Source organism: Mesoplodon bidens (assembly GCF_964165515.1).
Source record: "Mesoplodon bidens genome assembly, chromosome: 1".
Lineage (NCBI taxonomy): Eukaryota > Metazoa > Chordata > Mammalia > Artiodactyla > Ziphiidae > Mesoplodon > Mesoplodon bidens.
The window spans coordinates 30,909,991-30,935,338 of record NC_138176.1 but is presented as its reverse complement, the minus strand read 5'-3'; the positions used below and the strand labels follow the sequence as shown (position 1 = coordinate 30,935,338).

The 25,348-nt window shown below is 52.3% G+C and overlaps 1 protein-coding gene across 4 annotated transcripts; it reads right to left on the bottom strand.

The window, feature by feature from the left end:
• Positions 1-133: 133 nt before the first annotated feature.
• HPS1 (HPS1 biogenesis of lysosomal organelles complex 3 subunit 1) lies at positions 134-24,548 on the bottom strand. Of its 4 annotated transcripts, none has more exons than XM_081240364.1 (20): positions 24,486-24,548; positions 22,896-23,002; positions 21,081-21,197; positions 16,734-16,871; positions 16,370-16,512; positions 15,883-15,991; positions 13,419-13,579; positions 12,809-12,911; positions 12,078-12,173; positions 11,848-11,917; positions 10,367-10,422; positions 8,925-9,092; positions 8,651-8,830; positions 7,503-7,564; positions 6,870-7,004; positions 6,719-6,783; positions 5,338-5,483; positions 3,124-3,237; positions 1,410-1,492; positions 134-902 (listed from the first exon to the last, which is right to left on the bottom strand). In XM_081240364.1, the coding sequence occupies exons 3-20, from the start codon at positions 21,195-21,197 to the stop codon at positions 740-742; spliced, it is 2,109 nt and encodes a 702-aa protein (XP_081096490.1). In that variant the 5' UTR covers positions 22,896-23,002; positions 24,486-24,548; the 3' UTR covers positions 134-739. The 4 variants fall into 4 exon arrangements, with proteins under 4 accessions (XP_081096490.1, XP_081096491.1, XP_081096489.1 ...); XM_081240365.1 differs by lacking the exon at positions 24,486-24,548 and adding an exon at positions 24,263-24,477; XM_081240363.1 differs by lacking the exon at positions 24,486-24,548 and adding an exon at positions 24,274-24,477.
• Between the last annotated feature and the right edge of the window lie 800 nt (positions 24,549-25,348).

Here is a 25,348-nt window from a genome sequence, read left to right as displayed (position 1 = left end):
CCCCAGAGAAGCTTTGAAAAACCTTAAAGCCTGGGATCCATTGGACTGAGTGACACGAATCTCTGGGGCGAGGCTGGGGCAAGAGCCAAGAACCAAGAAGGGCACAAAGAGGCCACCGAGAAGGGCCAGGGGCTTGAACAGTAACAATAGCCATAACCAGCATTTATTGAGTGGCCGCCGCACAGCCGGCAGCCCCACGACCATCCTGAGACGGGTGCCATCACTCCGAATGTGGGGAGACAGGCTGAGAGGTGGGGAAACCTGCCCAGAGCCGCAGAGGGGGCGTGGCAGAGCTGGAGTTCAACCCAGCCAGGAGAGCCCCTTTCACCTGCGGAGGGAAACGGCTTCCTGGGAAGCTTTCTCTATTCTGAGAACAGCAGACACCCACAGGCAGTGGGGACTTCCTCTGTCTCCTAGGGGTAAACGGAGAGGCAGCTCCGAAAGAGGGGCTGCCCCGGGTCTAAGCTCACAGCCACTGCTGTTCTAAAGCGACCAAAGAAACCCTCTGGACCTCCTCTCCCTTCAGAGGGAAGGATTTGGGGGTTTGCTCGTTACCCGGAGTGGAGGCTGGTCTAAGTGGAGTTTCTTTAAGAAACTCTGGGGCCGCCCTGGGGACTGTGCCATCCTCAGGAGGCTGCCGTGCACAGGAGGCGGCTCTCACCATGGGGATGTCTGTAAGCCAGGTGGGCCTGGAGAACTGGGGTGCACGGGCAGATGCACGGGGGCAGCCCACCCTGGCCTAGAGCAGGGGGACACGGGAGGCCTCGCCCAGGCGCCGGGCCAGCTCGCCGGCCTGCTGCACCAGCACGTCCGTGGGGATGACCGACAGGTGGAGGGTCAGCAGCTCATGGCACCTGACAGCCTCAGCCGGGTGGCCCTTGCCGTAGTAGCGCAGGAGCTTCCTGGGGGAGGGAGGGGGAAGGAGGACAGGATTCAGGAGGGAGCCAGGCCAGGGGCCTTCCCGGCACGGCACAGGTACAAGGTCACCTCACTAGGCCCCGGCACTGGGCCAGAGAGGCCTTCCCTGCCCCTCGCTGACCCAACCTTACAAGGCTCAGCCCCAGGCCGCCACGGCCCAACCATCTGGGTTCCTGATCCTGGAACGGGGTCCACTAGATGGCAGGGCCCCACCTATGGGGCACACAGAGCCAGCAGGCAAGGTCTTCAGGAGCCCAGCAGGGATGCTGCAAATGTTGCCTCGATGTGCCATCAGCAAGAAGGGCCAGCACCCCAACAAGCGCCCCACTCTCTTCCTCTCACTGAATGCCTGGCTCTGAGGAGCTTCTAACAAGGGGGGACAGGCTCAGGGGGACGCTCCTGAAGGACGGGCTGCCCGCCCTGTGGGGACTGCCACTGATCGCCCATCCTCTGCTCCCCTCTGTGCCCAGGGCCCTCTGGGTCGGTGTCACCTGTAGTAGTCTCCTCCCAGCATGCCGACGGGAGCCGAGTCATCGGACAGGACAGGCACCTCGATGATCTGGAGTTTGTAGCCCTGGGGAAGGAGGCAGGGCATCTTGAGTGGGGAGGCGGTGGGCGTGGGGGGAAGAGCATGGGCTTGAGCCAGACATACTCGGGCTGAGGCCGGGCTCAGCCCTGCTTGGCGTGTGCCTGGTGCTGGGAAAATGCACTGGCCTCTTTTTACCTTGTCTTCTCACCTGTGAAGCGGGAATAAGAATAAACTCCCAAAGAACATTAGACATGGATGTAAAGTTCCGAGCGTCGTGCCCGGCACCTGGTAGCTCTCATTCCCATCAACCAGTGGACCTGGGTCAGCGACAGGCACACGTGAGGGAGGACGACCCGGGGACGTGTCATGAAGAACAAAGCGTTACCAAAGGCCAAGTCTCTCTGTGAAAGCAACGGATATTCCCAGGGTAGGACACGGCAGGGAAGGGACTCAAGCTCTGCTGGGCTCCCACTGTGTGCCAGGCGCCCTCACGGGGCTCCTGCGGCGCTGTGCTCACCAGGCCCGCGGGCCCGCCCCACGGGGGAGGAGGAAGACTTGGTGGTGGCCCAGGTGTAGCCAGACCTGGGTCTCCCTGCACCACAGCCTACTGCCCTGTGGGGCTAAAACACACACACACACCTGACCCCCCCCCCGCCCCCGTCCCTTCCTAGAAGCTAAGGCGATGGGTGCTTCTGAGGCGGGCACAGAGCAAAGTTAGGAGCCTGCAGGTCAGGAGAGCCGAGCCTGGGTTCTGACATCATCACCTAGGACCTCGGTGGCCCTGGCCATGGTGTCTGATCTCAGGGCGTCAGTGTCTCCATCTGCAAAATGGGGTCAGTGACACCCACCCCGACCATCCCACGGGCTGTGCGGATGTGAGGCCGTGAGAACAGAGTGAGAGCCCCCGACGGCTGCACTGCGCCGCGCAGGAATCGGGGAAGGAGGGCTCGCTGACAAGGGCAGAGAGAGGGCAGGGCACGAGCAGGGGAGAGGACAGGACGGGGGGCCAAGGGAATGTGGGAGGGAGAAGCAATGGCCCTCAGAGAGCTGGAATGATGGCCAAGGGTGACAAGTGAGGAGGAAACAAAAAGAGAAAAAGGAAACAAAAGCAGAGGAAAGAGGGGAGACACAGAGCGAGACAGTGAGAGAGAGCGACAGCAAGAGGGGGCGGGAGGACACAGATAACAAACTCCCGTGACCTGTGCTCATACTGCAGCAACAGTGAGCTTTGGCCAACACGGCTGGACGCAAGAGCTCTCAGCCTTCCTGCTAGCTTTGCCCTGGGCAGGTTGGTTAACTGCTCTGAGCTTTGGTTTATCAGCCTCTACAATGGGAACAGGGAGCCGGGCTCTGTAAGTGCAGCTGATGACACTGAAGCACCACTGAGGAAGCGTGGGCTGAGCGGCCTTGCTCATGCGGGGCGCACGTCTGTTCACATGTCACCTGGATGCTGCCTTGATCAATGGCATGAGTTTTTCAGAGAATGGGGTGGAGGGGCCTGAGTGCAAATGGGACCTCAGTTCTGGGTGCCAACCAGCTGGGCTTAGCTGTCAGCTCCACCAGGGACAAGAAGAGCTGGAGACACAGACTGAACAGAACCCAGAAGAAAAGGATCCAAGAGTCACAGGGAAAGAAAGCATTTCAGGACTGCCCTGCCCCGGGCTGGCCACACCCACCATCTCGTTCTCGAACCACAGGAAATAGGAGCAGTAGAAGTCCCCCTCGCGGGACAGCAGCGTGGTGTAGCCCTTCTGCAGGTATCTGCGCGCCAGCTGGATCAGAGACCAGACCTGGGGAGAGGAGAGTGTGCTCGTCTCTGCAGCCTGTGGGGCGGCCCTCTCCCCACTGCAGGGGCTGGGCTCAGGCCCTCAAATCTCGAGGGGAGAAAAGCACTCAGGGGAGGAGCTCCTGGAAGGCCAGGGGCCTCTCCTGCTCATCTTCTTCCTTAGTGTCCAGGCCCAGCCTTGGCTCAAAGCAGGAGCTTAATAATAAATGGATGATGGATGGATGCATGGATGGACTACCCACCCCTCCAGTTACTGCGACGACAAAATGTACGTATAAACATTTTATGTACCTTTACTATACACATAAGCCATAAAGAGTAGATTCATCTTTCAGGCCAGAACAGAGCCAGGGACTTAAGAGAAGATGAGGGCATGGCCCCCTGGAACCCTCCTGCTGTTGAGGGCCAGCCACTCACCTGGGCCCCTCAGGACTGAGGATCTCTGGCACAGGCTCTATGCCAGGAAGTTGCTGGAAAAGCGTTTGAACACACAGAGTGCCCTGGTCCAGGAACGTCCTCTGCTCCAGGGCGAAGTCTGAACGAGGGCTCACCAAGGGCACCGACGGGAACACAGTGACCGAGGGACAACGTGCCTCAGGTCCCCTCCGTGAGATTCTCCTGCCTAATTCAAGGACTTCTGACGCTGCCTGTGAACCGCTCTAGGGAAGCTGGCAGCAGGGGCAGCTCTGCTCTCCCACCTCCCAGGGCCTGGAAAGGCCTGCTGCGCTCTCACCAAAGAGCTTAGAAAAAGCTTAGTGGCAGGCATACAGGAGCTACTCCAAACCTGACCACAACGCAGTGTCTAATGAAATCTGCAAACAAATACACGGGTTTGCTCTGTTTTTCAGGAAAAGCAATTCGACAACATGTATCAATAACCTTAAAAACACTCCTTCCATTTGACTTTGTAATTCCATTTCTGGGATTCCATATTGAGAAAATAATCAGAGATGAGGACAAGGATGTATGCCCAGAGGTATGTGCTGCAGAAATCATTTACAACCGCAAGAGCCTGGGAACAATCTAAACGTTCAACACTGGAGAAACGGCTAAGTACATGATGTTACGTTCACATGATGGACTATTGTGGAGCTGATGATAATCACGCTGATAAAGAATTAATGACACGAGGAAATGCACCAGATATAAAGTGAAGTGAAAATGTGGTAAACACACTGCTTACACAGAATGATCTCAACTATAACAAACCGCACAGAAAAACAACGAAAAGAAATGTACCAGGATAACCCCAACTATCTCCAGAAGGATATGAAGATGCCGGTGTGGATGGTACCAGGAAATGCTCAACCAACTCCAGCTACATCTGTGCCACATGCTGTGTTAAGTATTTTACATGCATCATCTCATACACTTGTAATCTCTGCAGCAATTCTATGATGTCACTAGAGTTACTATCCTCTTTTACAGATAAGAAAACTGAAACTTAGACTTCATAATACCCCAGGCCACACAGCTAGTGATGGGCAGAGCTGGGTCTCCAACGGGCCTTTTGTCAGGATCTTGTTTTAACCATTATGATACACCTTACGTGGATACACAATGTATATAAAAATGTATATAAAAATGTATAGTTTTTTAGAAAGTGGCAGAGGTCCTCTGTTCTCCCCACCAAAAATACTAGTTTGCTATGAAGATGAATCAAAGAAAAGGACCCCTGGAGACTGTTTTCTTCGTAGAAACCACCTAGTTTTACATTCTGATACTCAAGTTGATTAACCCACGTGTCTTCTGCTTTAGTGAACTCAACCAACACTTATCGGGCACTTACTTATGCCAGGCACTGAGTTAGGCCCTGGCCATTTCCTCCCCTGAACTCGCTGCCCAGACTCTGCTGCTCCAGGCACATTGACACACCCAGGAAGGTGGCCCTGAGTGCCGACCAGCATCCTGGGGTGACGAAGATGGGCACTATTCTTAGAAGCCTAAAGAGCTGGGTGCAGACACCAGGAAGAGTGCCGTAAAGTGTTCTGGCGGGGGTGCTCAGAGCCTCCCGGGAGCCCGAGGGCGGGGGCTAGTCCTCTGGGCAGGGGTCAGTACACCCCATCTGATGTGCGAGGAGAGGGCCCGGGCCAGGCCAGGTTACCTTGGTTCTGACGAAGGTGGCCAGGGGCCCCCTGCCCAGTTCCGATGAAGTCCTTTCAGTGCTGCTGAGGGAAGGGGCCACCATCTGGCCGGTGGTGCGGTCCACGTAGATGAAATGCACCAGGCCTGGGAAGTCTTCCAGGTAGGTGAGGGTCTGAGTTAAGGTGTTCGTTAAGCCAGAACCAGGGAGGGAGCTCCTCTGCCCTCGACCTAGGCTTCCAGCAAGTCCCGCCCCCCGCCCCCAGGATCCCCCTCTTTCCCAGGTCTCTCTTTACCGTCGAACCTCCAACCCTGAGAAGGTCTAAGATGCAAGTACAACAGATCCTTGGCTCTGGCACATTTAACGCAGGGAGTTCTGGTCCCAACAGGAACACGGTATGTTCATGTTTTACCATTTTCATGCGGGATGAGTTTAAATGATACACATGCTGCGGCTGGTATGAGAGCAGAGGTATAGAGCTAAAGAGTGAGGCTGGCTGGCCGCCCACCCACACGCCTCGCCGTGATCCTGTTCACCTCTACACTTCATCTCCAGAGGCTGGAAGGTTCCCACCGGCAGTGGCCGGTGGCTAGCAAGGCCTCCTCACCTGCGCACTGAAGACCGAAGTCTCCGGAGACAGGAGGCCACATCCTTTAGAGATTTTAATACAGAAAAAGCTGTTTCATATAAAGTTCCAGGGAAAATTAGTATTTGGTAAAATTAGTTCTGTAATAAAAGGGTAAGTCTTGGAGGTGGCTTTTTTTTTTTTTTTTTTTTTTTGCTGTACATGGGCCTCTCACTGCTGTGGCCTCTCCCATTGCGAAGCACAGGCTCCGGACGCGCAGGCTCAGTGGCCATGGCTCACGGGCACAGCCGCTCCGCGGCATGTGGGATCTTCCCGGACCGGGGCACGAACCCGTGTCCCCTTCATTGGCAGGCGGACTCTCAACCACTGCGCCACCAGGGAAGCCCTTGGAGGTGGCTTTTTAAATGGGGACAAATAAACACATTTACTGCAGGCCTTCTCAGAGCCTTCATGCGCCACTGTGTACTGTGACCTCTAAGAAGGAGGACGCGGCCGCTCAAACCTACCCAACCCCAGGCCCCTGCCCCTCGTGGGAGACCCACTGCCACTTAGCTGGCTGGACAACGCCGACATAAACGATCCCTAAGGCTGTCAGAAGTAACTGTGGGAGAGCAGGAATTTCTGAAATTCCCGCTGTGGAGCGTTCCTACAGACAAGGCCCCTGGGACACTACCTCCTATCATTTTTCTTCAGAGAAAGGAAGCTGAGGTGGTGAAATATATGCTCTTTTTCCCCAAAGCTGCAGCCCTTCAAGTAAGTGGGTGGAGGAGGCAGGTAGTCCCGAAAGGCCTCCTCAGGGCCAGGTATCAGGATATGACACCATGGTGACATTCCTCCTGCTCTTCACCAACAGGAAGTCCTTCCAGTCTGCCAGCTTTTCTCTGCCGAGGAAGCAGGGGGAACAGGGCTGGGGTCAGGTGCGCCCCAGCTCCTTCCCTGGCTACCGAGGGGCCACACCCACACTTACTGCATGAGCGTCTGGACCTGGTCCTGCAGGTGCTGGGGCAGGGAGGGGCCTCCCTGGCCCAGAGCCGTGGTCAGGAAGCTGAGCCGGTAGATGGCGCAAAGCTGCCTCTTCAGCCTCCCACATGCCTGGAGCAGCCTGGGCACAGAGAGGTGAGATGTCACAGCCGGAAAGGCCCTAGGAAGGCACGCCCAGGATGGTACCCCATCCCCTGTGATCACCCTCCTCCTGGACAGACGTACAGCACAGCTGATGCCCCACACCCTGGCCCTCACTGAGCCAGGAGGCAGCTTCCCAGTTTTCCCCCCGACGTGTGCTCTGAGCACTTGGAATCTCATCCAACCTCATGGTTTATTTTATGGAGAAACGAGGGGCAGTGACTCGCCCGAGGTCACACACTGAGTCGGTGCTGAAGCCGGGCCTCTGCTGGTCGTGTCGGGCCCTCAGGCGCTGTTCCTCGATCACTGTCCTCTCTGCTCCCAGCCTCCCCTCAGTATCCGTGGGCTGGACCCACCCTCCCAGGACCCCCTGGGCCCTCAGAAGCGCCTTCCTGAGCATCCTCTCCCTCCGGGCCTGGAGGAAACTTGCTCCTCTGTCCAAACGACTCCCGCATTGACCTCAGAGCCCACCACTCACTCCCAGGATGATCCGGGCTCACTTCTGGAGAAGGCCTTGGTCTTGAACTCCAGCCAGGTGCTCTGTAAAGAGGACAGGTGACAGGCAGCTTCCTGACAACATTCCCACAGCGAGGTCCAGGGGACACCCTACACTGGGCTCTGAAAGGCTCCGAAAGGCCCCCCTGCCTCCATGGCTTATTTAGGCCCAGCACACACCTGCCATCCACAGCCAAGCTAGGTCTCTGGCAGGTCCCCCAGCACCCTGCACCCCACTGTACACCAGTCTACTCATTCAGCAGGCATTTATTTAAAGAGCAGTTTCTGTGTGCCAAGTACCGGGCTCACTGCCTCGCTGGCAGACACCGTACACCAATGCTGCCAGAGTGACAGGTAGGCGCCTCAAGGGAGGGGCGGACGCAGGCAAGAGCTGGGGTGCTGACCCCCTCAGGGGAGCTCTGCATCTTACCACGCGCTCACTGGAGTGCGCTGGGCACGGAGAGATGCTGAGCGCGGCGGACTGACCGGTAGTTGGCGTCTGGGCCTCAGCTGGCCGCTCTGCCTCTTCTAATCCCTCTGCTCGTTTTCAGACCAGTGCACACTCCGTGCACAACGAAGCTCAGTTCCTCGAGCCCTGCCAGCTACACGAGTGGCCTCAGATCTCAGCCCAGCATTCTACCCTTGAGAGCTCCCCGCAGGCTCGGCCTGGGCTGTGCCCCGTTTCCTGCTCTGCTCACGCACTGTCCCAGGGTCTTGGCCTCATCTCCCAACCTGGGTTCTACGCCCCCTGCGGGTGCAGCGGCCTCCCTGTGCCCTGCACGTCTGAGACCAGCCAGGTGGTGAGGGGTGTGGCGGGCAGATCCGCTGGCTGTCGCTGAGCCCTCGAGTTGGGCTCTGGCTCCACTGCTCACCAGTCCAGTAACTTTGGTCAAATCACCATCTATCTGAGCCCGGGTCTCCTCATCTGAAAAATGGGAGCTATAACTCGTCACACAAGAACGTTTTGGAAATGTCAAGTGCCACTGCTGTAAGTTTCTGTTCCTGTTTCCTAATGGGGGAAACAAGGACCACAGGCCCACGGTGGGGTGGGGCAGGGCCCCTCACCTGCTGTGGACAGAATGGGCCCTGCCCCCTCTCCCTAAGGTGGGGTGTCCAGCCCTTGCGTCTCACCTGAAGCTCTTGCCCACCTCGATTCTTGACAAACTTGTCCATCCTCTGGCGTAGGTCCCCCATGAGGGGGAGGGACCGCAGGGCACTCCCGGCCTCCTGCCCCTCCTTCAGCTTCTTCTCCAGTAGAGAAAACCCATCCAGCAGCTGGTACAGGGCCAGGGCCAGGGCCGTACTGGGGCTCTAAGGTTAGAAGAGCAGGGCAGGGCAGACAGGGGCAGCCGTGGGGTGGGCATCTAGGCTAGGGCGTTGCCAGGGCAGGCGGGAGTGCTCGTACCTTGGTCAGGAGCACCATGTTGATGCCTGGCCACAGGGGCAGGCAGTACATGGTGTGGGGCACCATGGGGCAGTAGCTCTCTTTCACGGTGGCATCCAGGAAAATCCTTCTGGGGCTGGAGGGTCCTGGGGAGCGAGGGACCAGCGTCTGGAGTGTGTCCTCAGCCATCTGCGGAGGAAGAGGAGCTGTCAGCGGGAAGGGGTGGGCAGCCATCTGGCCTCCTCCCCACATCGGGTCCACCCACGGCTGCCCGCTTGCCGTCCTCCCTGTGGACCATGAGGCATAAACTTTTCCGGCCCCAAGAAATCCCAGGTCCTAAATCCCTGCGCTCCGCTGCGGCTGCCCGGGCCGCTCCCGTCCGGCTGCCCCTCTCTCTCTCAACATCTTCGGGCCCTTCTGCCGGGAGTCAGGACTGGATGCCACGTGGGGGTAGCGGGTGGTAAGAAGGGACAGGAAAGGGGGGGAAAAGCAGCCGGGGTGGGTGGCATGAAGGGGAGGAGGCTCCTCTACAGCTTTCTGTACACCAGGCATTGAAAGCTGATTAACACCTGTCATTTCACCACCTTCAGGACATCCTGACAGTCATTCCAGGGGGGCAAGTGAGGCATAACAGGGCTAAACGAGCAACACTCCAGCCTTACGAGGGCTCTGAGTAAGAAAGTCTTTACGGGCAAAAGCAGATTTAAGGAAATCATTAGGGATGCCACAAAAACTTCTCTATAAGGAACTCACTACAGTCTTACGATAACAGCAGAAGACTCCATACAACACACTGGTTGTTCCAGGAATTTGCTAAATAAATAATAACATACGCATGCAGTGCACTCTGAACAGCCTTGTTAAAAACCACACTGCTGAGGAGTGCCTAGTTAATGGGAAAATGCTCAAAAAAAGAAAAAAGAAAGAAAAATGAAGTACGTCAGGATTCAAATTTAGTAAAAGAAAAAATATATACGTCATGTGTGTATGTGTCAATGCACATATAAAGTCACAGGAAAGACTAGAAGGAAACACTCCAAAATCTTAACAGTAGTTAACATCTGGGGCTGGGATTTGAGAGTGATTTTTTTTCCTTTTCCATATTTTACTTTTGTTTTTCCCAGTTTTTCTACAATGAACGTATTTACGTTCTCATTTTAGAAAACATTAAAAATTAAGTTGGACTTTCACTCCCAAGAACAGTGAGGGTGGGGATTTCTCAGGAGTGGAGGCCAGGTGTCTGGGGGAGGGGGAGAGGGAGGGAGGCGGTCACCCCCATCCACCACTCCCCCCGCCCTTGCACTGACCGGCCAGCCGTGAGAGGGCACGAGGAAGGCCAGCGTGGCTGGACAGTCACCCCAGGAGAAGCCCTCAGAGTCCCCAGTGCTCACTGCAGCATCTCAGATCAGCTGGTGCCCCGGCCAACCCCACCCCCACCCCCGAGCCCCTCAGGAGAAACTCACCTGGACATGGGGATCATCAGTGGGAGGAGTACCCTCATCCAGCCAGACTGTGCTACCTGCAGGCCATAGGTATTAACGTAACAACATAAATAGTGGCAAAATGTAAATACTGGCCCAACAGGCTGTCAGCAGGGGAGGACGAAGCAGAGACGGCCCCATATGCCATCAGCAGCGCACAGCACTTAGTGTGAGCTGGGGACTCCCCCTTCTCATCCTATCCCAAGCTGGGTGAGCTCGGAGGTCCCAGAGCTAGAGCAGCCTGGGCCGGGGAAGAGAGGCTCCCTGCAGCCCCAGTGGGCTGCGGGGAGGAGCTTCTGCACGTGTACCTGGCAGTGGTGGGGGGGTGTCCCTCAACCCCCTCCTCGGCCCCCAATCCCCTCCTTGTTTCTGCCCTCCCTAACCCTTCAGGCCCCTCCCTGGCTATAACTGTGCCTCTTCACTGGGAGGCAGCACACATGGTCTACAGTTCCCCATTTATTTAGTCAATCAGCAAACTTTAACTGAGTATCTACTATGTGCTGGGAACTGAACTAGATTTCCTCTCCTAGGTCAGCTCACAAAAACCAGCTGAACCGACCGCATATTTGAAATATTGTAGGCTTGTAATAATAGCGCTCTCTCATATATTTCATTGCAAATAACTATCATTTATAATCATGTTTCTCTGGGGAAGCCTGTGTCTGTGTTTCAAACACCTGACTTACGAATGGATGAATGCAACTCCACCCATTTGTAAGCTGTGAGTTCCGTGCACTGTGGAACAAGCATTATTTACAGCTTTGAGGCATGAAACAACAAACTACTGAGAGAAAGGGGCCAGGAGGAGGAATGAGGGAAAGCAGCAGTGAAAAGAAAATGGAACTTCCAGCCATTACCCCAAAGTAGTGTTTTTTGATGTGTTTTGGGCTCGTGGAGAGCTTAGAGAACCCAGGACAGTTATGATCCCGGCCACAGAGAAATGGACAAGCAGGGATGAACTGGCACATGGTCTCAGGGGTCCCAGGCTCCTTTTTTGTTTTGTTAATATTCCCAATATTTTTCGTTTCTTTTTATCGTTTACCCACATACTTTGGAAAAGCAGGTAAGCTATAAACCATACAGACTATTTATATTTTAAACCACTGTACTAGAAATAAAATGATTATTACTTAATTATCTGATTACTTATTAATTATAAAAAAGAAAAAGGCGGCAGAGAGCACATATATGAGAAATGAATTTTTAAATGAAATCAACTTGTCATAAAAAATTTTAGGGATCATTTGAGTGGCCTTAACAGTCCTTGAATTCAAGCTGGAGCCGGGAGGGTAGACAGAGGGTTTGCTGCACACAGTGTCCTGGGTTCTAGGAATTTGGGTGTCTGTGCCTGGGCCCTTGCAGGGCGTCGGGATCCACTGAACCCTAAGGCAGATTCTCCCGGGGCTGCCTATCTGCCTTCTCCCCGGCCCTGTCCCGTGCCCCTCCTCCTCTCCAGGTCTCACCTGAACTCTGCTCCCCGGGGGAAGGAGCTGGTGTGAAATACTCCTCAGGGAGGGAAAGGCTGTCTGTCTCCTGGGAGGGAGAAGGGGCAGCTGGGTTGAGGGCTCAGAGAGGCTCTCCCAGGGGGCTCGACCCTGGTCCCTGCTCTCTGGGGAGAGGCCGCCCCTCCCCTCCCCTCCCCTCCCCCCCCTCCGCCCCTCCCTCCCACCCCTCCCCAGAACACAGCACATACAGTCCCTGCAGAACTCCTGGTCGGGTCTGCAGAACAAGAGCTCCAGGCCTGCTGCACGGGGATGCTCTGGCTGCGGAGGGGCCTCCGTAGGGAAGGCTGCAACAGGTCCGGGGATGCTAGTTAGAGCTGCCTGCCTGGCTCCTCTGCCTCCTGCACTTCACAGCGCAGCCCTCGGGGGTGGGGGTGGGGGCCCGCCAGCCCCTGTGCGCACTCCACTGTGCAGCCCTGGGTGTGCGCCCTCACTTTCCAGGGATGTTTCAATTTTAGAAATTCCAGAAAGTCCAACACATTGGCACCCAAACCACTGCCAGCACTTACAGAGAGTGTTCGCTACACCCCAGGCACCGTTGGGCTCTAGGTAAACTGTCTCCTTTACTCCTCATGACAACCCTGAGAGGTAGATGCCATTGCTGTCCCATTGCACAGATAAGGGAATCGAGGTTCAGATGGGTAAGTACTTGCACAGCAAACAGCTAAGTGGTAAAGTTGGGACTATGTTGGGACTATTTTTGGGACTCCAAAAATCTGCACTTTTAACCCACTAAACTACATGCATTCTAGAATTCCCCTTACATCTGAAAGCAGCTGGAAAAAAGTCATTCCCAACCACACGCCCAGGACTGTGACTTGGAAACCACAGTCACCCCAGCAGCCTGCCCAGCACTCTCCAGACTGGTTTTCCAAGTCGCCTTCCTGAAGGCCTCCTGCTGCCCAGAGAGCTGCCCCGAGACCTGGGTGTCGCTGTCCTCCGCCGTGCTCTCGCTGGGGTAGAGGTCTTGCACCAGAAGGATGAGAGCGAGGAGGTCGGCTGGGCGCAGGGAGCCGGCACTGTGGCTGCGGAGAGAACGGGCAGCAGGTCAGCATGCGCCCGCTGCCCCCAGCCCACAGGTGGCAGTGGACAGGGGCAAGTAAGTTAAGGGAGTCTGGAGCATGATCCCTGCCCTCAAGGAGTTTACAAATGTGCCAGCTGACTTCATCCTTTCTGGAGAAAGACAAGGTATGTACAAAATTAGTTAACTCATCCATTTTAAAAATAAAACTTGGTTGTGTTGAAAAATAAAAATTACCAGTGGAAAACCACCAGGGACGAGTAACAGCATATCAGGAAACCCTAAATTAAGATTCTGAGACAGTGTTCCAGGAAGAAATAATTCAGAGAAGGAAGTGAGCTGAGAGGGGGAGAAGAACTGAAGAATCTAAGAAGGCTTCCTGGAAGAGATGGGTCTGGAAGGTTTCCCTGGCCCAGGAGGTGGTGCTTTTCAGGTAGGGGGAATAAGAAAGGGTGAAGGTGAGGGGACCCAGGGCCTCGGGGCCAGCCCATGCCGGGGCCCTTGGGCTCACCTGGAGTAGAAAGCCAGCAGCTTGGAGTGCACGAGCAGGAAGGCGTGTAGGGCCTCCTCGCCGGCCCGCCCAGGGCTGGAGTTGATGGCCTGGACGACGTGCCGCTCCAGCACCTCGATGCACAGCTCACATAGCTGAGGGTGGATCAGCCGCTCCACAGCCTGGGCATGCGGGCAGGGAGAGGAAGTCACATCACCCCCACACCTCCCGCTCCAGCCCCAGGCTGGCATTACATTCACTCAGGCCACAGTGAGCACACACCACGTGCCAGATGCTTGGGAACAGGGAGGCTCGGACCAGCACAGAGCCTGCCCTTCTGGGGCTTAGTGTGGTCACTAGACTAGTGGATGAGACAGACAATATGCAGAGAAAGAGATAAAATAAGTGCTAACAACTGCTGTGTAGGCAATATACAGTATTGGACTAGAGAAGAAGAGCAGAGACCTAAGTGGGTAGGGTGTTCAGAGAAAGTGGCCCTGAGGAGGTGACCTTTAAACTGATATGTAGAGAACAAGAAACCCCGTCAGAGAAGGAGGGAGGGGGCGAATGCCGCAAGCTGAGGAAAGAGCACATGCAAAGGCCTTGAGGTGGAGACAGAGTTTGGAGCAGTGCTGCCTAATTGATTACAAAGGCAACCCCTACACGTAATTTAAAATTTTCTAGTAACTACATTAAAAAGTAAAAAGAAATAAGTGAAATTAATTTTAATAATTGATTTTACCTAATACATCTAAAATATTATCATTTCAACATAAGGTATAAAAGCATTATTAATGGGATAGTTAATAATCCTATTTTACATTCTTTTTTTTTTTTGGTACCATCCTTTTTTTTTTTTTTGCATTTGACATTCCTTTTTTGTCCTAAGTCATCAATATCCAGTGTATATTATACAGGTATAGCATAACTCAATTTGGACTAACTATACTTCAAATATTCAACAGAGACATGTAGCTAATGACTACCACACTGGACAGAGTTAAACACAGAGTGCCCCTGAAATGGGAAGAAGTCCCAGGCGGTCAGTGTATGGTGAGTAAGGACAACAGAGGCATGAGATGAGGCTGGGGCAAGACAGGCAGTGGTGGATCATACAGGGCCTGATAGGCTTGGTAAGGACTGTGGATTTTATCTTAACTGCATTAGGTCACCTCCTACAAGAAGCCTTTTGCTGATGCCTCAGAAGGAGTTGACCACGAACAACCTTTGTGCCACCATGGATTTTGAGAAACCCAACCTGGCAGCACCCAGTATACTTTATTGTTTTTAGTACATATGAATGGCTGATTTCCCCTCAAGGGCAGAGACTTTATTCATCACTGTATTCCCAGAGCCTGGCACACCTCTTAGCATATGGGAGGTACTATATGTTTACTGGAAGAGTGAATGAGTGGGGTGTGAAAATGATTCCTTCTGATCTATTTTCCAGTTCACGAATTCTCTTTCTAGCTATGTCTTATCTATTATTTAACCCACCCCTTAAGGTTTTCATTTTAACAATTATGTTTTCACTTCTAAAACATCTATATGGGGTTTCTCCCTAGCTTTTATGTCTTCAAATATTTCCTGGTTATTTTATGTCCTGTACCTAAAAATTCTAGTATATCAAGCTCCTTGGGATCTACATCTGCTGGTGATTGATTTCCCTGACTCCTACTCATGGTGGCTTATTCTCTGGTGCATCTGACTGTTAAACTGTGAGCTCATGTTTGTTTGCTCTTAATCTGTCCTCAAAATCAACGGCTTTCAACATGTAGTTCCCAGACCAGCATAACCAGCATCACCTGGGAGCTAGTTAGAAATGCACATTGTAGAGCCTCCCACCCTTGACCCCCACAGTGAATGAGAAAAGTGAGGCCCAGAAACCTATATCTAACAAGTCCTCCAGATGATTCTGATGCACACAGAGTGTGGGAATCACCGATTTAGAGAGAATCTGTGTTTGTCTATACAAGGAGCAAGGGGGTGCTGCTGACGACCACCTTACTCCTCAGGTCTGGGCTTAAGTAGGAGTTGCAGGTTCAGCTCTCCTGTCGCTGTTGGCCTAAGGCTTAGTTTTCTGGTTGTAGTGTTGGTACCATCATCTGTACTCAGGCAATCTTGCCTTTAGTTCTGCTTATTTTTCACTACTTTCCACTCTAGTTTCAGCTCAATATAATTTGGGGGGTGATCAGAGTGGAGGGGGCTATCTTCAGAGATTTCCATAATTTACTGAGAGCCCAAAAACTGCATTAAAAAGTCCGTTTTATCCAAAATCTAGCTGTGTTAACATAGGGAGGCCCATCAGAGTGCCCAGCCCAGCATGTGGCCAGAAAGAGCAACCCTCGGAAATGCATGGGCTTGAGGGGCTGCCTGTGCCCTCACTCATGGAGGGGAGGGTGGTGTCAAAACATGGTCTTAACGCTGCCTGGCCCCTCTGACCTGACATCTCTGTGGCCCGAGGACTCCCGCACCCAGCAGTCACCTCCACAGCAAAACACTGCTCCTGCTGCCGCAGGCGGCCGTAGGTCCACAGCAGGCTCTGGAAGTGCTCCCACACCTGCACACGCTGCCCCAGGTCTGGGGGCCGCAGCCTGGGGGCAGAGCAGGGGAGATCCATAAAAAAGCTGGTTGTCCCCAGCTTCAGCCAAAGGAGCAGCCTGACATCACTGCCAGCGCCAGGCAAGCTCACGTGACATGACCAAACCCCTGTGGGAGCCCACACAGCACAGAGGGGGCGTGTCGGGCTCTGCCCTCTCTGGGGAGCCAAGTGGGATGGGCACGGAACCAAAAGGTGGGCGCCTGAACAGATCGTCTCACTTCTCAACCTCTCTCTCACACACACATGGCAACAGCCAGCTAGAGAGACCCAGGAAGAGGCCAGGGGCAGAGTGTGACAGGCAGCTTCACTGAGGCTGGGCGCACACTGCCTGGCCTTGAGAGGGGCTCAGCACAGCACCCAGGGGACTCACTCCTTTCGGATGAGCTGGCCGTCCATGGTAACCAGCCCGAAGTGCACCTCGAAAAGGTACTTGAGCACGCACAGCTTCTGCCGCAGGTCCCCCTCGCCCTCGGTGTGGTCTCCATTGATGGCGATGAACAGGCACTCTCCGAACTGCAGGCACAGTGGTCAGTGGGCGTCAGCCAGCCCCAGGGGACCCCCTCACCTCCCCTGATCGCTTGGGATAGTGAGGGGGGGCTCAGATCCCAGAGGATTTTGTTAAGATGCAGCTTCTGCCTTCTAAAAGAGTCTGAGGTTCAAGATGAGGAAGAGGCGTGTGGACTGCCCAAGGAGCCGAGGGAAGAGGAACATGGGCCCCAGGGCCGCACGCTCACCAGGTGAAGGACGTACAGGTAGTTGCCATTTTCTGTCGAGAAGCAGGTGTATGTGTCTGAGAGCTTCTCCAGCATCGTCATAGAGGAGATAATGACTGGGGCCAGGAGGGTGCTGAGCTGGTCCTCCAGGGCGGGAAGCTGCAAGAGGGGATAGAGAACAATACTGCTTAGTGTGCCAGACCCTGGGACAAAGGAATGGACAAGATCCAGGCCTTGCCATCAAGGGCTCCATAGTTTTAGACCCACCTGGGAGGCTATCACTGTCCTGACAGGGAGAGACTTGGGTAGTAGTTAGGAAGGCTGGGAAGGGTCAGGCAGCTAATTGTGCTGCTCAGACTCTGATTCTAGAAGGAAACGTTAAGGAATTAGGCCACATTTCCACAGAGGAATGTTTGGGGCATTTAATAGAGAGCTGGCCAGCTCTAAGAAAGTTCAGTATGTGTACCGAAGTCCGTGCCCTTTGTTGCAGTTAAGTTTCCTTTGGGGAATGTATCCTAAGGAAAATAATCAGAGATGAGGCAGAGATACATGCTCAAAAATGTTCCCTACAGCGTAATTTATAGTAGAAGCAACTGGAAAGAATGTAAATGTCCAGTACCAGGGAAAGAGTTAAATAAACAACAGTACATCTGAATGATGGGAGAACATATAGCACGTAAAATATTAGAGTGTTTCAGTGACATGGAAAATTCCTATGATACGATGTAATGTTTAAAAAAATGGTTGTGAATGCTCTGTATTTTCAAATGATAAAACAAACAAAGTATTGAAAAACCAATGAGAAATTCACACTATTAAAGTTATTACTTCTGAAGAGAAGGATCAGGAATGATCTCTCCCCCCAGTTTTTACATCTTTCTGTACTTTCCCTATTTCAGTAACAAGTATGCTTTTACTTTTATAATCTCTTCACTCATCCATTCTCTCTGACCTCCAAATAAGAAACAGAACAAACAGACAAAACCAAAAAGAAACTGGACAAATTTGCTGAAGGTCTGGGAATAAAAATGGGATAAAGCCAGGGGAATGGTAATAACTCAAGTTCTCAACACTGGAATGAAAAGATAGGAGGAGACAGCTGATCTTCCCCATGCTGATCTCAGGAGCCTGAAACAGGGAGAAAGCGGAGTCCTAATTTTAACTTGTACACAAGGAGCTGAGTAAGACCTTGCCTTGAGAAGAACAGGCAAGCAGCCAGGGGTACTGTGCGGCACTTAAAATACAAGGGGGTCCGCGTCACGAGGGGTGTCGTTTCCTCCCACAGACTCAACATTTAGGAGCCCAGCGCCGTGTCCACTGCTGCGGAGGCTGTCAGTCACCTGTGACAGGTCCCCGCTCAGGCAGCTCCTCTCCTGACCACCCCCAGGCCACACCACCCGAGCCTGCCCACCCCACACCCGTGAAATAAACCCATGCTGCTTATTTGCCACCTGGCTCATCTTCTTTAGACTCTGAATTCCACAAATGCAGGGTCATGTTGCTATGTTCACTGTAAACAGTCCATTCTCGATTAGTATTCGTTGAATGAATATCCCTTCACATAGGCAAACGTTGGTTGAATTATTCATGTACGACAATTTTCTTGAACCATCACGAACCAATTATATTAATAGAAGTGTCACTTGAAAACCTAGATGGTGTATAGCAACTCACTTTAAAAGTAGTAGCTTTTGGGCTTCCCTGGTGGCGCAGTGGTTGAGAGTCCGCCTGCCGATGCAGGGGACACGGGCTCGTGCCCCGGCCTGGGAGGATCCCACATGCCGCGGAGCGGCTGGGCCCGTGAGCCATGGCTGCTGAGCCTGCGCGTCCGGAGCCTGTGCTCCACAATGGGAGAGGCCACAGCAGTGAGAGGCCCGCGTACCGCAAAAAAAAAAAAAAAAAAAAAAAAAAAAGTAGTAGCTTTTTCTGTAGGGATATAGGTGTAGCAAGAATTCTTTTGGTTGGGGGAAATTATAATCTTTGTGTAGCTAGAGTGTAAAGAGAATTCTCCTGTATTACTTGGTGCGATTATAAAGTGGTACAGTATCTTTGAATGGCTTTTGAATCGATGATTCTACTTTTAGGAATTTATCCTAAGGAAATAATGAGATGTGGGATAAAATTCAAGCACAGTGAAGTAAGTCAGAAAGAGAAAGAAATATACCATATGCTAACACATATATATGGAATTTAAGAAAAAAAATGTCATGAAGAACCTAGGGGTAAAACAGGAATAAAGACACAGACCTACTTGAGAATGGACTTGAGGATATGGGGAAGGGGAAGGGTAAGCTGTGACAAAGCGAGAGAGAGGCATGGACATATATACACTACCAAAAGTAAGGTAGATAGCTAGTGGGAAGCAGCCGCATAGCACAGGGAGGTCAGCTCAGTGCTTTGTGACCGCCTGGAGGGGTGGGATAAGGAGGGTGGGAGGGAGGGAGACACAAGAGGGAAGGGATATGGGAACAGATGTATATGTATAACTGATTCACTTTGTTATAAAGCAGAAGCTAATACACCATTGTGAAGCAATTATACTCCAATAAAAAAAAAAAGAGAAGCCACCGCAATGAGAAGCCCGCACACCGCAACAAAGAGTAGCCCCCACTCGCCACAACTAGAGAAAGCTTGCGTGCAGCAACGAAGACCTAACGCAGCCAAAAATAAATAAATTAATTAAAAAAAAAATTCAAGCACAAATGTTCCCTACAGCAATAGCTATAGCAAACTAAAAGCAATATACATGTCCAGTACTGGGGAAATGGTTAAATAAATGATGCTACATTTATTCATAGACTGAATATAATGTTTCCATTAATATTTATGCTTTTGAGAATATTTAACAAAATGGAATAATGCTTTTCCTACAATGGGAAGTGAAAAAAAAAACAACAGGAAATAAAACTGTAAGTGTGGTATGATCCCAACTATTTATAAACGATAAAGACCCAAAGAAAATATATTGAAGAGCTAATAGCTCAGGGTAGTAGAATTATGGGTCATTTAAAAACTATTTCTCTGTTATTTCCTAAATTTTCTACAATTAGTTCACATTATCTATAGGATCAGGAAAAAAAAGTATTGGATACTTGAAAAATAAAACTTTGAAGACTTTTTTTCCTTTACCTTAGTCATTTAGGAACTGAAAATCAGGAGTTTGTTCCTTTATGAGGTTTTTAATAAAGAGGAAGAGAAACACTATCAAATAGTTTGCCTCTTAAATTGACCAAGTTGATATAGTGGTTTAAGAACTAAAATACTTTAAAATTCTTAATTAAAAAAATTATACATATTGACTGCTAAAAAATAAAAGAGCCTAACAGATAGACCTGTTTTTTAGCTTAAATAAGACCACTTAAATGTCTATGATCTCTGAAATGCTGTATCATTCCTAAAGAGTATCAGTGATGTCGAGGTGAACTAACTTGCTGATGTGGAGTTGGTCCGGCTGATGACCAGGCTCACGGGAGCAGGAAGGGCACTGAGAGGCAACCAGTCTGTGTGGCTGCAGAAATGCAAGGACTGTCTACTGCATCCCCAATAAAAAAGTTTTTAATCCAAAATTAATCTGGAAAAAATTTCAAGATAAATTACTCCTTTAGAATGTAGAGCAGAAATTATCTAGGTGAAAATGACAACTGTCTCTGAGTTGTGATATTAAAGCGTTAAAATGGATATCCATATGCAAAAAAATAAAGTTTATACTTTACACCACATATCAAAATTCAAAATGGATCATTAGACTGAATATAAAACCTAAAACTATAAAACTTCCAGAAGAATATGTGGGGAAAACTCTTTGTGAACTTGGGTTGGGCCAAGATTTCTTAGATATGACACCCAAAAGTGTGATCCATAAAAGCAAAAAATGGGTAACATGGAGTTATCAAAATGAAAAACTTCTGCTTTTTGAAAGGTACTGTGAAGTAGATGCGAAGACAAGACACAAACTGAAAGAAAATATTTGCACAACATAGATCTACAAAAGGACATATCCATAATATCTAGGAAACTCTCAAAACTCAGTAGGAATAATAAGAAACAATCAACCCAATGAAAACTAGGCAAAAGATCTGAACAGACATTTCATTAAAGACATAAAGATGGCAAATAAGCACATGAGAAGATGCTCAAAATCATTAGTCATGAAGGAAATGAAAATTTCTTCATAGGGTAGGGGGTGGGTCACTGTCCTGGAGAGCATCAAGGGCTGACCTCTAAGGGTGCGCAGGTGTGAGGGGCGCTGGACCACACACAATGCCGTGTTCATCCCTCTGGCTGGGCCAGGACGGGTGGACAGGCTCTCCTGCCTCCTGGTAGTTCTGGGTTGTTCCCTCCCATCCGTCCCTCCTACCCTGCACTCACCCCTTCTCCCTCATTCTCCGACTGCCCAAACTTCAGCCGCAGACTCTCTTCAAACTCCTCGTCCGTCCAGTAGAAGAGGACATCCGCGCCCTCTGTGGCCACCAAGACGCACTTCATCTGCCAGGGAGAAGCAAGGTCAAGGTCACCTCCCAGCCCCACATCCATAGGCTCGGCCTGAGTAATAAACAGGATCATAATCCCGCAAACACCTACTGGCCTTTACTGTGTGCCAGGCACCACGAAGGCCTTCCTGGTGTTACTCTGCGGCACCCTCACAGCAACTGGACAAAGCAGGAATCTTCAGTTACTCCTATTTTTAAGTGACAGAAGTGGGATCCAAACCCAGGCCTGTCTAATGCCAAGGCTGGGGCTCTTTCCTGTGTTATCTGGCCTCTCTAAACACAGCATCAGACCCACCACCAGCCTACTGGGACCAAAGGCAAGGAAGGACCCAGCTCTTGATCTGAACACGGGGTCAACTGTACAAGGGGGATAGGCAATCAGGGCCTGGTCTGGAATGGAGGGCAGCTGATGCACCTCCCTCCAGGAAGTCCAGAAAAAATGTGCTTCTCCTCAAGTCACAAATAGTTCCAGAGGACGAGCTTCAAAGCCCACAGGCAGCGGGTTCAGTATTACACGAGTTTGATTCACAAGTTCCTCCTGCTCTGGTGAACACAAAGGCTATGTGACCTTGGCCACAGCTCATTCTCACTCCTGCTTAGCTGCTGCTTCCTCAGCCACCTGCACCAGTATCTCCTGCCCTTCCGGACCTCCTTCCCCAGCACCCACACATGTACCCTCTGTGCCACACATTATAATGCTTGACTACATACAATGTGTTTTCATATTTACCAACTGGTAGATTCTTAATCCAGAGCTGGGCCTTGGCCCTGTGAGATGCAGCAAGACATTGATCTTCTCAGCGCTTAGGGAAGCCTGACCATGCCTGGTGAAGCCAGAGCTGTCAGGCCAGCTGCTTGCTCCAGTCAGGGGCTTCAAACCTTCTCCTATACCTCAGCATGTCACACAGATATGAGCACATCACCCACGTGCTAGGGCATGATAATGATGAGGAAGCTCTGTTCTAACTCTTCCGTGGTGGATGTCCAGTTTCCTCAACAGGATCATAGCATCTCGAGGTCTCAGACTCAGTAACATCCTTCAGGATCCCCTACGTGACCAGCTTAGTGGTACTTACCGAATTCCTCCCAAATCTCTAGTTGGTTTATCAACTTTAACTCCGAGAACCTAGCTTGATGGTGTTTCCAGCACAGTGAAAAACAAAGAATGTATCCTATCCCCACGGAATTGCTAAACACTAGGCAGAGACTGGGAGAGCGACGGAGTGTGAAGGAAAGGTTGCTGGACGAGGGCAGGTGGGCTTGACGGGAAGGGAGTGCATGGGCTGGAGAACAGTGGGCTGTAGAATGGAGGCTGTGAACAGCAGGGAGCGCCCGTAGGCTGGTAAGGGTGTGGATCATGGATGGGTGGGGTCAAGGTTACAGAGGCTATTGTCCTGGTGTGGGGTAATGTGGGTCCACTCCTTGGTGGAGGCCAGGGGAGGAAGGGGCTGATTCAAGAGGTGTAGCTTAGAGACTTGGTAGGCCATGATGGCCTCCTGGATGCAAGGGAGGAAGGACAGAACAGGCAAAGTTGACATCAGGATGCAGAGCTGGGATAGGGGATGGAGATGAGATGACTCTGCACAGCCGGCGAGAGCTCAGTCTACTGCCTACCTCACCCTGTCCACCTCCCAGAGCCCGAGTAGCCCCAGGGTGGGTGCTGCCTGCCTCCATCTCAGGCAGGATCATCTACCTTGGCAAGGAGCACAGCGGAGCTTCCAGACAGCCAAAGATTCAGAAAGGGCTGCGGTAGACAGACTCGGTGACCGGATCATGGAGAGCAGCATAGCATCCCAGGTCCTGCTTAAAACAGGGAGGTCATGAGGGCAAGCAGAGGCTCCCGTTCCAGCTGCTGCCTGTTCCCAGGAGTGGACAAGCTGGTGAAGGACGGAGTGGTCAAAGGTCTCTCTCTGGCTCTAAGGCCTTCTGCTCAGAACATACTCCCCTCGGCCAGAGGGTGTCCAAGTGCCCACATTCTGCCCACCCCTGCCCTCCCACAATGAACACGAACCCGGCAAACACAGTCCTTTGGCCATAGCAGGTGTCCACAAACATTAATTCTCACCTACTGTTTCCTTCTGAGCACTCTCACTTCCCCGTGGGTCACTCTGAGCCATGGTGTGGTTAGCAAACCCACCCTGAGCAGCCCCGGGAAGCCTGCTATGAATGACTATTGGGAAACAGCATAGCACATCCCAGGGAGACAGAAAAGCAGTCCTGGGGAAGAGAGGAGGTATCCTAGGGTAATGCAATGAATGGCAGTAAAGCAATACAACAGGCAGGGGAGAGCCGGTTCCAGTTTTGTCTTTGCCAAGACACTTAAACCTCTCTGAGCCTCAACCTCTGGCTCCACCTCCCCCCAGGGTTCTAGTGAGAGCCTGGGAGTAACCTGGCAGACACACCCCTAGCAAACTTTCTTACACAGAGGTGGGGTGGGGGCTTGTTATTCTTACTTCCCAGCTTCCCCTCCTCAAATAACAGGTGAACTAAACTGGTTTCAGAATCACTCATATTTTGATGATAAAAAGCAGGAACAATATAAAGCTTTAGCTTAATGAGGAAACCAAACATTGTAAACAAACAAGACACAAGAAAGGGCTGTTAGGGGCTCAGCATCTTGTGCAGCATGAGACTCACTACATCACCGACATGATTGACCATATTCCCAGAACAATGGAAATGCTCTTCAGTGGACGTTAGGTTCTACTTTTATTCCACAAGGTTGTTGGAAAGAAAACCTCACCGGGGTTATTTTCTGATTTCCCTGTTCTCTCTATCCTGCTCTGAGGGAACACAGGACTCACTGGAGCCCCAGATGGCGCCGGGGCAACCTGGGGAAACGCCCCCACGCCCATATTCGCCAGCCTCCCAGCAAACTGCCCCTATGGCCGCCGCCCCTGCCTGCCAGCAGCCCACACCCTCAGAGCCTCGTCCTTGCCCCTGATGGGCTGGAGGACGCAGGAGTGAGCACCTGCAGGGCGCGCCCGCCGAATGGCAGCCTTCCAGTTTGCCCTGCACTTTACAGTTTATGCAGCAGTTTCACCCCCAAGTCCCCCGAACCTCACAGATACCCTGGGAAGAAGGCCCGGCTTGTGACTACTGCCCCACTTCGTAGCTGCAGTAACTTTGGCTCCGAGAGGTGAGGCGACGGGCCCACGGCCCCACGCCGGGTGGGTGAGGTTGGAGGTGGAGACGCCCCCACTTCCGGGAGGGAAGCGCCGGGGTCCCGGAGTAAGCCCCACCGACTACCGAGGCCCTCGGACAGTGCGGGAGGCCCACGTACCGCGTAGTAGCCTGACACCGGCCAGCCTGCCCGGAGCCCGCAGGCGCGCTTCCGGGTGTGACCACGTGACCGCCCACGTGACCTCCGGGGGAGGGACTGGAAGCCCGCCCCGCCTCTGCCAGGCTTACGCCTCTGCCTGTTGTTCGGCTTGATTCCGCTCGGCGGCCGGGCTCAGCGAGTCCTGGCTCCTGCGTTTTGACTCCTGCCGGGCGGTGGCCACGTTCCTCCCGTCAACAAGGGGGGCACCGAGACCCACAGTGTGGGGAACTTTGCAGGCAGCCGTCAGAGGCACCTGCTGCTTCCGGCCCCGCAACCTGCCTTAGCCCAAGCCACACCCCACCGAGATACTAGGAAAGTCTCCATTTACAGAAGAGGAAACTGACACCCAGAGAGAAGAAATAACTTGCTGAGGGGCCGAGTTAGAATCAGAACACAGGTTTCCCGGCGCCCCGCCGGGCTCTTCCCCACCCTCTGGCTTTTCTTGCTGAGCTGCAGTTCTGGGTGGGAGCTGCCCTTCTGTCACCGGTTTCCCTGAGCGCCTTGGGAGGAGACGCAACCTGCGGAAGGACGCAGTTACCCCCAGAGTACCAACGCTGGACTTTGTTTATAAGGGTTCTCAATCCATTTGGGTTCTCAAATCCATCAGGGTCTTTGTTTTGAACCTGTGTTTGCTAGTCTCTTAAATTGTATGTGTTTTTGTAGTGGCTGAAGGTGGGGGAAGCTGATGAAGATAATGGAAGGGATGAAATTCCCACCCAAGCCACCCCTTAGTGCCCTGGTGCCACCTGCGAGCTCTGAGCACAGCCCAGCAGGGGATGAGTTTCGAGGACTGGCTGGGGTACAGCAGTTTGAGCGCCACCTGG

What these genes read in the sequence shown, in the direction of transcription:
- HPS1 (XM_081240364.1), bottom strand. Translation starts at nt 21,197, where the DNA reads ATGAAGTGCGTCTTGGTGGCCACAGAGGGCGCGGATGTCCTCTTCTAC. An exon ending in CGGAGAATGAGGGAGAAGGG is followed by an intron (nt 16,872 to 21,080) that starts GTGAGTGCAGGG and finishes CCCCTCTTGCAG; the next exon opens with CTTCCCGCCCTGGAGGACCA. An exon ending in CTGATGATCCCCATGTCCAG is followed by an intron (nt 9,093 to 10,366) that starts GTGAGTTTCTCC and finishes CTTCCTCCGCAG; the next exon opens with ATGGCTGAGGACACACTCCA.